The sequence below is a fragment of the Rattus norvegicus genome, chromosome 8 (assembly GCF_036323735.1).
Source record: "Rattus norvegicus strain BN/NHsdMcwi chromosome 8, GRCr8, whole genome shotgun sequence".
Taxonomy (NCBI): domain Eukaryota; kingdom Metazoa; phylum Chordata; class Mammalia; order Rodentia; family Muridae; genus Rattus; species Rattus norvegicus.
The window spans coordinates 98,612,842-98,628,665 of NC_086026.1; the positions used below are offsets into that span (position 1 = coordinate 98,612,842).

At 44.2% G+C, this 15,824-nt stretch overlaps 1 protein-coding gene and 1 pseudogene across 2 annotated transcripts in view; one reads left to right on the forward strand and one right to left on the reverse strand.

The window, feature by feature from the left end:
• The window catches only part of Mthfs (methenyltetrahydrofolate synthetase), a 72,492-nt gene that overhangs the window by 3,432 nt on the left and 53,236 nt on the right, over positions 1-15,824 (forward strand). For both annotated transcript variants that reach the window (XM_039081167.2, NM_001009349.1), the window contains exon 2: positions 512-773. In XM_039081167.2, coding sequence (XP_038937095.1) covers positions 512-773 — 262 coding nt within the window. The remainder of the gene's footprint in view (positions 1-511; positions 774-15,824) is intronic.
• Rps16-ps7 (ribosomal protein S16, pseudogene 7) lies at positions 2,111-2,670 on the reverse strand (annotated as a pseudogene).

The following is a 15,824-nucleotide window of genomic DNA, read 5'->3' on the forward strand; positions in this document are numbered from 1 at the left end:
ATTGACTCAGGACCTACCACATAGACTGAAGTGTTGAGTTGTGTGCCCCACGTATGTAGCAAAGGTTCTGCAGTAAGGTTAGGTCTCAGAGGAACTTGAATGGGTAAAATCAATGGAAGAAATGTCCAATGATCCAAGCACTGGAAATTTTGTGAGATTCAATTCCAAAGAAAAAATAACCCCCAAATCCTTGGGTAAGTCCCTGAGATGCACTGTCAGGAACTAGAAACTAGAATCGCATCTGGGAATCTGAAAATAGACAGCTTTTTCCTTCCCTTTCCTCTTAAGGAATTTCCATAGGGCCAAGGATAAGCCCAGCAGAGATAAAGGAACCAAAGGTACAAATCTTGAGGCTTGAAATTAAAGCCTTAGTTATCAGGATGTAGCACCAACTCCCTGCATCTCTTTTCTTGAAGACTGCTGAGACTAAAGGGAGAAATTAGTAAGAGAAGTTACTAGTTTATGAAGAATCCAGTCTTAAAAATTAAAATTGCCATCATTTCCCACTTAGGTGATTGCCCACAGTCAGTATCAAAATTCCAAAAGAATTTCCATCTTTCTGAGCATGCAAGATGAAATTGAGACGGAAGAAATCATCAAGGACATTTTCAAACAAGGCAAAATCTGCTTCATCCCTCGGTACCAGTTTCACAGCAATCACATGGACATGGTGAGGCTAACAGCACCTGAAGAAGTTGCTTTACTTCCCAAGACATCTTGGAATATTCATCAGCCTGGTGAGGGAGATGTTCGGGAGGAGGCCTTATCCACTGGTAAGGCACCTTTTCTCACATCAAAACACTTACCTTGGTGTAGCCTATCTCATCTGATCCTGGAAGCTAGGCATGGGCATTCTTGGTCAGTTTGGGAGAATTGATATCTTTGCATGTTTTGATAATTTCATCAGATTTCTTTTTCTTATAAAAAAATCTTTTCTCTCCCTGCCTCTTTGTGCGTTCTGTGAGACAGGGTCTCACTGAGTAGCCAAGGCTGGCCTCAGACTCTCAAAGTCCTGCCGCCACAGTGCTGCGCTCATGGGCATGCAGCACTTCTCTGGCTTCTGTCAGACATCTTTATCTGTATTTTGGTCAGGATTCACTCTGTAGCTGGGGAGACAGAAGTTTTATATTAATAAAAGTATATCAACTTATACTATACACCAAATATAAGTGTCAGATAAAAAGATATTCAATCTTGAGAACACTGTCGTTCAGGGGTTGGTCTGGGTTGGTCTTGCAAATGTGCATCCCCAACCTGGGTTTCTTCATCTTCATCCTCTTCTCTCTATCCATGCCATGCTTGTGTCAGCAGTGGCTTTTGCTCCAGGGATACTCACAACCCAAGTTGCAGTGGAATAGAGTATGATGCATCAGATTCTTTCAGTTGTGGTATGAGGCAGACACACCCTTTGTTCCTCCTCCCCCCACTGTTGTTTGCAGAAATGTCTGAGCAGGCAGGCTCACTGCTCACATCCCACTCAGTGTGCAGTTTTACCTGCATTAGCAGTTTAGAGTGTGGCAAAGTCAGTGCTTAATCCTAAGTCAAGCTTCATAACGTTCGAGCCAATGGGAGCTCAGGTTGTCTTCGATGCAACCTGTGCTGTCTGTTCGTCTTCCTGGTTTGCCTTTGCTATCTCAGCTTAGAAAAGGGTGAGCTTGTGTAGCCAGATTGCAATTACAAGTCTCAAGCAAAATTACTCTCAAGTAAGGTATTCTTGTATTAGGTTTACAGGATATTAAATCAGCTGGTAAGTGAAACAGAGGGGCTGTGGCTTTACTGGATTTATCCTTAAAGTGAGGGCTGCTTAGACAATTCGATTAGCCGGGAGTCTTTCCATTGAGAATGTGTAATGTGATTCAACCTTAATCAACTTGGCATACGCACAAGGGGGATATGTTGATACAGAAACTGAAGACTACAAAGAAGAGGCTGCTTCAGTGTCTCTGGATCAGTGTCCTTAGGAGACAGTCGGTCTTTGTATCCATGTTGGTTTTGTGTTCACTGTGGCCCATGGCAGCTTGGACTAGGATCACCTTTAGAGCTAGAATTCCCAGCACAGAAGATCAAGTCTGGTTTCCTAACAGTCCCAATAATATTCCGGTCAGAACTCTTTTTTTTTTTTTAAGTCCTAGGATGTTTATTACAAAGGTAAACCCTGATCCTTGAGACTGGCTTATCGGTAGGATTTCTGGTATCGAGCACAGGTACCGGGACCACCAAACTTTTTGGATTCGCAGCGACGGGGTCAGCTACAAGCAGGGTCCGATCGTACTGGATGAGGATATCTTTGATCTCCTTCTTAGAGGCTTCATCCACATATTTTTGGTAATAAGCCACCAGAGCTTTTGAGATGGACTGCCGGATAGCATAAATTTGGGCCATATGACCACTACCCTTCACACGGACCCGGATATCCACACCAGCAAATCTTTCCTTGCCCAGAAGCAAAACAGGCTCCAGTAACTTGTACTGAAGCGTGCGCGGCTCGATCATCTCCAGGTGACGTCCTTTCACCTTGATGAGCCAATTTCCTCGTTTGCAGTGGGCCACAGCTGTGGCTGTTTTCTTGCATCCGAAGACTTGCACGGACTGCAGCGGACCCTTAGACGGCATAGCTACAAGTATGAACACGAGCTCTTCCCCGGTCAGAACTCTTATTGCCCAGAGTGTCATCCCTGAATTAATCACTACAGGTAGACACAGAATTAGTTTACTGGCTCAAGCCTGGGTTGTATGCAGCCATTCCTGACTGGTTTGCTGTGACTAGGGAAAAGGACCTATAGCTACTTCTTCAGTCTTCCTCAACCACTGAGCTGAATTGTAGGGGTGAGGCGAGAGTGACATGTGCTGTTCTAGAATGGATGTGGCCCTGTCAAAAGTTATTTCTGAGGTCCTATAAAGAGGCTCCTGAATATAACTTTTAGATGCTGTTACTGTCAGTTTCTTGGACTTCTTAAGAATTCATGTCTGTGTGCAAATACCCAAGATACAACTAAAGTAGGTGACTGCCGTGATTTGCTAGTGCTTCACCTTAACATTTTACAGTAATTAAAGTGACGCTGTGCAGGGCAAGGCCATGGGTATACCTCTCTGGGTTGGTCAGTAAGTACTCTTAGTCAGGTTAGGATTTGCTCAGTGAGAGTAATTCACATTCAGTTGTTCTGTTTCCTTCTTCACTAGGGCTTTGTGGTTCCTGTAGAACTATAGTGGACAGTGGGCATGGGATTCATCGAGATCTTTCACAAAATCTTTATATATATGTATATATTTTTTTAATGAAAACTTTATTATAGAGAATTTGCAAATAAAAAATACCACAGAGTCATGATATCCTTAAGAGTAGGCCAAAGACATTTTAATTGTGTCACAAATTTGAAAATGTTTTATTTTGATTTTTTTGAGGTGTGATCTCAGTACGAAGACCACACTGGTCTTGAACTCACAATCCATATGCCTCAGCCTCCAAGGCTTATAGACCTACACAGCCATGTGACTGGTAAATATTTATTAAGCACTTAGTCCAGTAGTTCTCAATCTTCCTAATGCTGTGCGACTCTTTAATATAGTTCCTCATGCTGTGGTGACCCATAAAATTATTTTTGTCGTTACTACTTTATAACTAATTTTGCTACTGTTTTGAATTGTAGTCTGAATATCTAATATTGCAGAATACCTGATATGTAACCCATGTGAAAGGGTCATTCAACCCCAAAAGGGATGGGGAAACCGCTGACTGTCTATGAGAAGTGTGATGGGGACCTGGTTCCCACAGTAGTAGAATTAACTAGCTGCTGTTCCCATAGACATGCGCTTCTGCCATCATGACACAGGTTTTCTCCTTTGAACTGTCCTCTTCAGCTCTGTGTTAAACATCAAGATGTTCCACTACTGCTTGATTTCATATTCATAAACTTATTCTTTCTATATAGTTCTGTTTGTAACTAGCACGTGCCCACAAAATTATCCTTGTCTCTCTTTTCTAACCATTCAGTTATCAATGTTTCTTTACAACATATTTTGGTGCACTGTATGTGTGTGGTCTATGTATGTGTGTGCAGAGCTGTGTGTAGAAGCCAAAGGAGGGTGTTGGGTGTCCTGCTCTATTACCTTTCACCTTATTGCTTTAAACTAGGGTCTCTTACTGAGCCTGGAGCTAGGCTGGCAGTGACCAAGCCCCAATGGATCCTTTATATCCACTTTATAATGCTGGGTTACAGACACAACTGTGCCTGGCTTTTGATGGGTACTGGGGTTTGAAATCAGATCCTCATGCTTCTGCAGCAAGTATTCTGAGCCACTCAGATATTTCCCCAGCCCCTCTTTGTATAATTTTCATTGCCTGCGTCAGATCCCAGCAATCTTTTATCTCTTGTTGACTCTTCACATTGACTGTTCCCCTAGAATGACTTTCAAACTCGTTTCCTGATCATGTTGGTTTCCCTCAGATGCTTTTTGTACACAGCTCACCCATCTGTCAGGTCTTTTCCTGGATACTATTATCATCTTGGTCTCTGACCAACAGTACTTTGCTGATTCGTTGTGGACAAAAGCTGGGACTTCAGATACCTGAAAAGTCCAGGCCACTGAATGAACCTGTCTTTCCCCTTGCTTCCTTCTCCTCCCCAGTGTGGTTCCTCTCCTTCTCCTGCAGTGCTCTGTTGGAGGACAGCATTTCACCACACTTGTCAATGAGATCCAGGACTGATCTCTAGTTTTATTACTTTCTAACTACGACCTCAGTCCCTGAACTCTTGTGAAATTCTCACCAAGAGGTGGAGCTCATAGCCTGCCCATAGGCTACTACAGATTCGGTGAGGTAATGCCTGCAAGGTAGTGGGCACATAGCAGTTGCTCAGGGAAGGTACCCTTGCTGCTGTGCCTGTTGTTTAGCCAGGGTTGTGCTGCAATGCACATGGCCTTCCGTGAAAATCAGGCTTGCTGTTTGCTAGGATCGAATGTGTCATGCATTTCTTCAGGATAGAATATTGCAGTCCAGTGTCTGAGATCACTGGCCCTCAAATTATAATCTGGGTTCAATTCCTTACCAATTTGGCAAATGACTTAAAAGCTGAAAGGAGCTGAGAGTTGGGACTAATAAAGACATTTTGCAGTGGGGGTAAAATAGGATGGCATATAATTAAATGCCATGTGGTGTGTTGTCATAAGGAATCAGTAAAACACCACTGTCATCACTGAGTACTGAGTATTTTCCCTGGCTATGCTCAACATCCTAGTCCTTTTCTTCTGTGATTCTTAAATCCTTGGCACTCAGCATTAGTTCTGTTTTATTCTTCTTGAGAGTATATTTCTTTCTGTGCTAATAGACTTAGTCTCTACAGGGGCCAAGATTTTGGTCTAAGATACGGTATCCCTGGTACCTCCTATCATGTGGCTTTCAGTATGTATAGCGAAGGAGAGAGACACTCAAGCAGTGGTTCCAAGGAATTGAATTTCCCCAAAAATTCCATGCCAAGAGATGGAAAAAGCTGAAAGCTGGTGTCACTCAGGGGAGGAATTTGTCTTCCAAGGAGAGATTCACACAATTCTGACACCTTTCCAGACTACCTTGCAGGAGAAACTAGAGCAGACACAGTGATGGGCAGCAACCACAGCGTGAGTGGAACTACATTTTATATACAACCCCTGCCTGATATTTAAACAACTCTTCCCTGCCACTTAAATGTAAACCTTGGGACTGGCAAGATGGTTCAGTAGGTAAAGGTTCCTCCTCACTAAGCTGAGAACTTGATTTTGATCCCGGAACCTATATGGTAGGAGAAAACTGACTCCTGCAACTTGACTTCTGACTTCCTACATGTTTGGTAACATGTGCTTCCTTCACCAATGACTAACAGAATAACTAACTAAACGAGTAAATAAAGGCATTCTCAAAGTGTATGTCATGGTCAGACCAGCAGAGGGTTGGTTAGGGCGGCGTTCATTGAACCTCTTTATTGATTCCTCCTTCCAGTGTGGCCACATTGGATTAATCTCCTTCCTCTCTTTTGTACTATTGACCTTTTGAGGTCAGCGCATGAGCCTGGCTTGTTCTAGTTGCCAGGGTCTATGCTCTGACCCTAATAACGATGGCAGCATGTTGATTCATCCTGAAGTTTCTCAAAGTAAATCTGAATTTATTATAAGTTCAGACAGTGCCAATATAGAATAGATGATCAGTCCTTCATAGCCTGAATTTAAAAAGTTACAAAGAATACATGGGAATTATTTTATATATGTTGTTTTTTCTTATTCATATCATATGCAAGTTGCCAACATTATCTCTGGCTTGGTCAGGGCCTTCCTGAGAGATGGTCCTGGAGTTTTTCTTCTCTCAGGACTGATTTTGGGAAAGACATTGAGTTCTGAGAAATGCTGCCTTGCTGCAGATGTTGCCACACCTGCATTGGAGGTTGAAGATCGACATGGAGGCCTTGTGTATTTGTGATGGGTATTGTTTTATAGGTTGGTAAGAAACAGAAATCGCAGCTTTTGTTAATTTACGGTCAAAAGCTTGAGTTCTAGAAGGCTCAACAAGCCAGGCTTGGGCCTTCATCCCCCATTTCTTTATGTGAAAAGCAGAAAAGAGGTTCTTCTCGGACTGGCACCAGGCTTTAGCCTTTCCTTCCTTGCAGCATGATATGACTAGGGAAATTCTAATTCCCTGGCTGTAAGTGTTTGAGTGTCCTAATAGCCAGTGGGGTGACCACAGCTGTCACTTTGGGATGTCATCACTCCTGCCAGATGCTTACATCTGGATCTACTCCACCATGGTTCTTTCTGTGCCCCAGGGTATATTGAGGTAGTTATTGGTCTTCAGATCAGATGAAGATAATGTGTCTGTTATATCTCCTCTTTTGTAGGACAAACAACTGTGTTAATTGTTAGACTGAAAGCCAGGGATGCTGGTAGGCCTGGGGTCCAGGCCACATTGTCACAGCTACTTGCTGAAACTCAGCCAGCTTGCAGAAACTCCCTGCCAGACAGATGACTGTCATATCCTCAGGAGAACTCTTAGTTTTGGTTTAGTTTATACTAAGCAATGACTCAGGGACACTGTCACCCAGATGACTGTCATATGCTCAGGAGAGAACCCTTGGTTTTGCTATAGTTTATACTAAGCAAAGAAGCAGGTTGCTAAAGATTCCACATGATTTGGTGTTTCAGTGTGTGATTTGTAGCAGCTCTTGTCTTACAGGAAGTGTTTTAGCAAACCTGTAACCACATCTCCTTTCCACAATAGAACATTTGTTGATTTTACTTGAAGTTTTGAAATGGCTTGTTTTAGCTGAAAGTAAATTAAAACAGTTGTCATTTTCACATATGCTTTTGCACATTTATCTGTTGTGATGGTTGTTGGAGTGGCTTCCTTCTTTATATCATAGAGAAAATTTCCTTCAGATATAGGTACTGCAGAAAGCAGAACAAATCCTTACTGTCCTTGTACAGTCTCCCCCATACTCTAATGAGTTAGCCGTAGCCCAGAGAGGTCAAGTGACTCTTTAGAGGACACACAGGCAATTAACAAGAGTGGGAGGCCATCCAGTTCTCTAGTTTTCCACTCTAGTGCCATCCCCACCTCCTTTGTCATGAGGTCTCATAGCCCAGGCTGTCGTGAGCTCACTTTGTAGCTTAGGAGTACTTTGACCAATACTATCCAAATACATGGTGGCATTTGCCACCTTGCCTAGTTTATGCCGTGCTAGGTCTAACTGGGGCTTACTGTGTACTGAGTAAGCCCTTTACCAACAGTTACATTCCCAGCCTACTCCCTGCCTGACTCAGTGCTTCTTAACAAGAAAGAAGAAAAGAGGTGTTTGATAATTTTTCCCCTTCTGTTTTTCAGAAGATCTCTGCCTTAGTCCATCTGCTTACCTCAAATGGCTGTCACCTCCTCCTGAGTGCTGCAGTCTTTTGTCTTTCTTTTGTGGGGAGCAGGAAACAGAGTCAATATAACCTAGTCTAGTTTTGGACTTACCTATCACTCAGTCTGGCTTATGCTTGACGTTCTGCCCCATCAGCTTCCAGGCTGTTGAGACTGAAGTTGAAAACCATTGTGGCCCGCTCCTGCTGAAGCATCCTTAAGGTGTAGATAGAGTGCTGCCTCCTCCAGAAGACTCCTTAGTATCCTTGGTCAGATGGAAACCTTTCTTCGTAATTTTCCTGGTATCGGAACACTTTGCTATGCTTTGTTACTGAAATATTTTTCTTTTTAACTTTAACACTTACAGGAATTAGGAACCTATCCCTTCTGTGCCTCATGATTCATGTTAGGTGGCGGTGTGCATACACAAATGAGATGCACAGTTATCCTGTACTCAAAGGGAGTCAAAGGTACCTATGAGGTAGACAAGGCACAGCCTGAAAGCTGTCATTTCACACAATGTACAAACACAGAACAGCACAGCTGATAGACCACTGCAGTATTATTGAATGAAGTGGGCAACAAGCTATGAGATGCAGAGGAAAGTGAAATATATCTTGTGATTACCTGTCTCATTACTTCGGGCTAAGCAGTGAAGTTCACTGTGTGAAATGAAGAATTCTGAGTATAATGGCTCAGCTAGCCAGGATCATTTACTGAAACTCTAGTATGAAGCCATTTATCAGATTATATAGGGCAGAGTTTTGTAACTTCAATCCATGACTCATTAATGGCTTTGTTTGATTTTGAGACAGAGTCTCATGTAGCCATGCTGGCCTTATTTGCTACATCACTGAGCTGAGGTCACAATGCATGCCACTCTACCCCGCTATTTAATGCTGGAGATCAAACCCAGGGCATTATGCATGCTTGACAAGCATTATACTAACAGCTACATCTTCACTCACCACATTTGTTTGTTTTGAGACAGAGTCTTTCTAGGTTACCCAGAGTGTCCTTGAATTTATGACCCTTTATCCTCAGCCTTTGGAGTGTTGGGATTACAGGATGTGCTATACCTGGCATCAGTGGGTTTTAATCTCCTTAAGAAGCACTAGAAACAAAACCAGAAAGAAATTGGGAAGAAATGTTTATTTTAGGTACGTGTGCTGATCATGAAATGCATCTGGTATTTTTCTTTCAGTAAATTCTACAACACTATAAAGCTATTGGTTTAGGTGTTTTTCTCAAAAGGGCATTCGTTATCTGGTGACCCTATAAAGCATTAAGATCAACAGGTACATTTTCTTCATTTGTTAATTTTGATGTAGACCTAGCAAAACAAAACACACAAACAGAAACCCACATGACTTTGTATATAAATCAACACAGTCACAAATGGAACACATGGTAGAAGATGGAGGCAGTTCATGGGCCATAAGAGTTCTAGGGTCATGGGAAACCAAAAACTTTCTAAACAGAAGCAGCTCAGTATCCTGTGCAGGGCAGGTCTCACACCTGCCATGGGTTTCAGCCTTCTCTGCACTCACACTAATAGATCTGTTTGGAAACGACTGGTTGTTTAAAAAGCATTGCCTACAAAGCGAGGGAGGTCGTGTGTGTTAAATCTCTCTTTTTTAAAATCTTTTAATTAATTAATTAATTTTTGCACACCAGATTTTATTCCTTTCCTGGTCCACCCTCCCCCCATACCCCCGTGTCTCTACAAGGATGCCCCCACTCCCCACCCCACCAGACCTCTAAACTTACTGAGGCCTCCAGTCTCTTGAGGGTTTAGGGGCATCTTCTGTGACTGAACCCTGACCTGGTAGTACCCTGCTGTGTATATGTGTTGGAGGCCTCATCTCAGCTGGTGTATGCTGCCTGGTTGGTGATCCAGTGTCTGAGAGATCTCAGGGGTCCAGGTTAATTGAGACCTACAGGGTCGCCCTCCTCCTCAGCTTCCTCCAGCTTTTCCCTAGTTCAACCAGAGGGGTCAGCAGCTCCTGCCCATTGGTTGGGTGCAAATATCTGCATCTGACTCTTTCAGCTGCTTGTTGGGTCTTTTGGAGAGCAGTCATGATAGGTCCCTTTTTGTGAATGCCCCATAGCTTCAGTAATGGCGTCAAGTCTTGGGGCCTCCCCTTGAGCTGGATCCCACTTTGGGCCTCTCACTGGACCTTCTTTTCCTCAGGCTCTTCTTGCAGTTCTTTTAGATAGGAAGAATTATGGGTTAGAGCTTTGGCTGTGGGATAGCAACCCCATCCCTCACTTAATACTTTGTCTTTCTGCTGGAGGTGGGTTCAGTAAGTTCCCTCTCCCCACTGTATGGCCTTTCATCTAGGGTTCCCCCTTCGAGTCCTGAGAGTTTCTCACTTCCCATTCTAGAGCATCCTCCCAACTTCCTTCCTCCCAAGGTTGCCTGTTTGCATTCTTTCTGCTGGCCCTCAGGGCTTCAGTCCTTTTCCCCCACCCAATACCAGATCATGTTCCCCTCTCCCCCAACCCCATCCCTCCCCTGTCCATCCATCTTTTCCCCTTGTGGTTGCTTTCTTCTCCTTTCCAAGTGGAACTGAGGTGTCCTCACTTGGGCCCTTCGGCTTGTTGACCTTTTAGAGTTCTGTGGACTGTATCTTGGGTATTCTGTAATTTTTTTTTTTTGTGGCTAATATCCACTTATTAGTGAGAACACACTGTGCATGTCATTTTGGGTCTGAGTTACCTCACTCAGGATATTTTCTAATTCTATCCATTTGTCTGCAAAACTCAGGATGTCCTTGTTCTTAATAGCTGAGTAGTATTCCAGTGTGTAAATAAACCACATTTTCTGTAGCCATTCTTCTGTTGTGGGACATCTGGGTTGTTTCCAGCTTCTGGCTTTAACAAATAAGGCCACTATGGACATAGTGGAACATGTGCCCCTATGGCATGGTGGGGCATCTCTAGAGCATATTCCCAAGAGTGGTATTTCTGAGACTTTAGGTCGGTCTATTTCCAATTTTCTAAGGAACCTCCAAATTGATATCCCGAGTGGTTGTATCAGTTTGCAGTCCCACCAGCAATGGAGGAGTGGTCCTCTTTTTCCACATCTTTACCAACGTGTGTTATCACCTGAGGTTTTGATCTTAGCCATTCTTATGGTGTAAGGTTGAATCTCAGGGTCATTTTGATTTGCATTTCTCTGATCTCTAAGAACTTTGAACATTTCTTTAGGTGCTTCTCAGCTGTTGATGCCCACACCAATGGGCATAAGCATGTGGGGTTTAAGAAAAAATAAATACTGGGGTCATTCATGTCATGAAAATGCCAAATCTTTTGCTTTATTCACCATATATATATATATATATATATATATATATATATATATATATATACATACACACACACACACACACACACACACACACACACACACACACACACCCCAGGTGGAAAATTCCAGGAAGCACAGTGGGAAAGCTGGCTTAAGCCCTCAGGAACAAAGAAAAGAGGAACAAAAGACAGGAACCTATTATCACCCTGGTGTACCACCCAGTGTCACCTCAGGGCCAGGGCGTTCCTTTGTTAGGATCTAAAGACTTCTACATGCATCTGCAGGGCTTCAGCAGGGGTCAAACACTGTAGGGGACCCAGGAGGGTCTTATGCTCAGCTATTCGATATTCCTCTGTTTGAATTCTCAGTTGTATACCTCATTTTTTGATTGGGTTGTTTGGTCTTTTGGTAGTTAGCTTCTTGAGTTCTTTATATATTTTGGATATTAGCCCTCTATTGGATGTGGGGTTAGTGAAGATTTTTTCCCAATCTGTAGGTTGGCGATTTGTCTTATTGGTTATGTCCTTTGCCTTACAGAAGCTTTCCAGTTTCATGAGGTCCCATTTATCAATTCTTGATCTAAGAGTGTGAGCCATTGGAGTTCTGTTTAGGAAATTACCCCCTGTGCCAATGAGTTCAAGGTTCTTTCCCACTTTCTCTTCTATTAAATTCAGTGTATCTGGTTTTATGTTGCGGTCCTTGATCCACTTGGACTTGAACTTTGTGCTGAAAGAGCGTACCCCAAAACGGGGAGCCGCGTCTCTCGCTCCGATCGCAGGGTGGGGTGCCCCCAGGAATCACGAGGAGCCATTCTTGATGGAACAGCAAGAGGTAGCTTTATTAACGAGATCCCAGGTCTTAGCGGGATCCCGGGTCGACACCTATCTCACACAGGAGACAGAGGAATCGACCCCGAGCTTCCAAACTCGGGGGTTTTTATAGGGGAGGTAAGGGGCATTCACGCGGTTACACATGATTGGTCAATTCAAAAGGTGCACGGTTACTTTCGGCGCGAAATGACATCAGCAAGGAGTATGTGTTATCTAGCAGCTCCGCAGGCAGGTAGGGTGGCTCATCTCACTCAGGGGGGTGAAGGAAGGGGAGGGGGTGGCTATGGATGGTCAGTGTCCTTGGGGCTGATAGCTGGTTTGGCAAGTCCTATCTCTGGCTCTCCCTCAGGCACTTCCGGCCCTGCACATCCGGACTCTGACAATGAGCAACCTTTATGAAACTCTAGTTCTACATTCCCCACTTCTTTTTTTTGTTAATAGTTCTAATCCTAGAACTTCATGGAGAACTCAGCTTCATCTAGCATAACAGCTTGGTATTGTTGTCTTAACATGAGGATTCTAACCTGGACACTATCCAAGCCTATCCACCAAGGTCATGACTAGCTTTTAGAACTTCTAAGCTTATACAGACTGTGATCCCTGAGGCACAGTCCCAAGAAGTGTTAAGAGTACTAACATATGCAATGTTACATCATTTGTAATGGAAATCAAGCCTATCCCACACCTATCTTGATAGAACCCAGGATAAACATGACTGAATTTCCCTCTAGGTCCCAGCTCTCAGCCCCAACAGCTAGTACATGGCTGGTGAGGGCTGAGAATTGACAGCTCTCAGGGTGGTCAGCAGCACCAGGTATGGTCCTTTCCAGTGAGGCTCGAGTGTCTGGGCTCAGTGTAGCTGCAATCTCCAACCTGGAACTGATGGGATGTCTCAGGGTTCTCCGGGGCATAGGCTGCTGTCAGCTGTGAGCAGAATTCTTTCTGTATCACCTGTAGGTCTTTTAGCCTGGCACATAAATCATTATTACTATGGCACTATGACATGTTGGTTCAGTAACATCATCTAATACAGTCAGGGGAGCTGAGGCCCCATATAAGATCTCAAAGGGGGTAAGGCTGAATCTGGAAGGGGTATTTCTTGCTCTGAAGAGAGCAAGAGGGAAGGAGTGTCACCCAGTCTGCGCCAGTCTCCATGGTTAATTTAATTTGGTCAGGGTCTCTTTTAAAATTTTATTTACTCTACCTGTCCTGAACTTTGAGGTCTGTAAATACAATGTAATTTCCAATTGACTAAATACTTGGCCACACCCTGGCTTACCTTGGGAACGAAAGTAGGGCCTTTGTCTGACCAGATTACCTTGGGCATTCCAAATCGGGGGAAGATTTCTTCCAGTATCTTCTTGATGATTGCAGAGGCCGTCTCTTGCTTGGTGAGGAAAGCTTCTATCTATTCCTGAAAAAGTATCTACAAGCACTAGGAGATACTTGTGATTATATTTTTCTGGTTTTATCTCAGTGAAGTTCACTTCGACTTTTCACTAAACTCTCTAGGTCTCTTTGCCCTGTTTGCTTGTTAAGCATTCACTTATTGACATACCTTATACTTTCTACTGTCTCTCTGGCTAAAATCTTAAAGTCTGTTACATACACCTTAACTACTTGGACAAACTTCTTATCTCCTAAATGAGTCCATTTCTGTATTGGGCAAAGTGAGTCTTTTCTTTGTTCTCTGGGGGAGTATAGCTTTCCCCTCAAGTGTGCCATTGTCCTTTATCTTTTAAGCAATTTGGGCCTTTTCTAAGTGAGGCCATCCCTTAGTCCAATCCTAGTTCTCAGTGGCTGTCTCTTGCAGGCCTGCAACCAGGATGGGCTCCTGCATAACCATTTTTCGAGCCACTTGATCTGCTTCGTTATTGCCCCATGTCACTGAATCTCTTCCCTCCTGATATCCTGAGCAATGAATAGTACTCACAGTTGTTGGCTTCACCAGGGCATCCAAGAGATGGCAAAGGCATCTGCAGCACTGATGTACTGGGGGGTTGAGCCATCCCAGATGACATTGTGTTGTCCACCATGGCAGCACCCACTTGTCTCTGACCTTCATTCATGAAGAGAACTGTTCCCGTCTGTGGACAAGGTCCTCGGCTTTCAGCAGGGGTCAATCAGCCAGTCGCAGAGGTCTTTCCTCCACCCATGGGCTTCTGTCAGTGCTTGACACTCATGCTGTGGTGGCTCCAGGTCCGGATTGGGCAGCAAGGTGACCAGATTGTCCCCAACCGGTGGAGAATCTAGTCCATGGCAGCTGACCAGTGGTCCCATCTTTTGGGACACTCTATTCAAAGGCAGAACATCAGCCACTCTATCACAGTTTAAGTCCTGGATTGGGTGATAATTGTTAGTGCCCAGCTGGCAGGAGTGATGTGTTCCAGGCAGATCAGGACTAAGTCACACATCTCCCAGCATCAGGTACTGGTGCACTGAGATAGGTCTTAAGCTCCACATACACAGTCTGCAGATATGCATACACATGGCCTCACCCAGCCATTTCAGCCCACACAAGCCATTCTGGACAGCAAATTTCTCATGAGCAAGGGATAAGGGGCAGTCAGGGATGACCATGAACTAGTGGGTTACCCGGCCCACGCCAAGGTCCACTGTTCTTCGGGCAGTCCATAAATATTGTTCGTTGCCAGTAGCCCCTTGCACTCAAGGTCTTTGGATATTGGCCCACTGGGGGGGCATAGGAGCACAGAGCATTGGGTCCCTGTCTCCACAAAACAACTGGGCGGGCTTCCCTTCTATCTCTGTGCATAGCCAGCACCAAGAGGCTCTCCAGTGTCCCCTCTTGTTCTTTCTGGGGCAGTCCCTGACCCAATGTCCTTTTTCTTCGTATTAGGCACACTGATCTTTAGCCAGGAATTCTCTTCTGTTGCCAGGTACTATCTTCCTAGGTTCCCTAACTACTGTGGCCAGTATATGTTCCTCTCTTGTCTTTTATCTCTCTTTAGCTCTCTAGCTTCCTCTTCTTTTTGTCTCTTTTCTTCCCTAGCTTTCTGCTCTTTTTACCTTCTTTTCTCTTTCTCTTTGTTTAACCTTACTTTCTCTCTAACTTATACTAACTCTCAGCAACTTAGCTTAACCCTTCAAATTTCTGTAACTTTCTCTTCATACCCTTTCCTTATCTTAGCCAGATTGGTGGGGCATTTTCCAGCCTCTAGGAGACCCACCCTTGGAGCCTGGGGGCAGACCTGGCACTCCCTACCTTCAGGCGTCTGAAGAGAGCAGGCAGAAGTGAGGGCCTTCTATCCATGTCTGGAACATTCTTTCAGGCCTCTAGTAGGATTCTGTCTTTCCTCGGTGGTAAAGAAGACCTGTAACAGTTACTAACAAGCATCTCACGTGGGATGGTGAGAAAACAAGAAGGGAATCTAGAGGAGAGAGGTCCACTGAAGAGGACAAATAGCATTTAGTCACACAGCTAAACCAGGAGGCCTTTTTTTGGACAAAAAGGCCACTGTAAATATAAGCACAAGCTTTGTCTATGAAACAGAAAGGCGAGCAGAGAGGCAGCCTAGCTGTTACCGGCTGTCTCTCTGGGCTTAGATTTTCCCTTAAGGAGTACCTACCTCCCTTCAGTGTCAGCTTGGTGGCTTTGCCTCTCAAGAGAACCAGCCTCCAAATGACACTAGGCTTCTAGTAACAACTAATAACAAAAGGATGGAGAGATGGTTAGAACCTGGGTGCTAGATGCCAGGGGGCTGACAAAAGAATCATAACCAGTTCACCTGGGGCTATCAGGACCTCAGTAGTAGCCCTTTACCAAACTGTCTCACTGGGTTTAAAGGCCCATGGAAAAGAA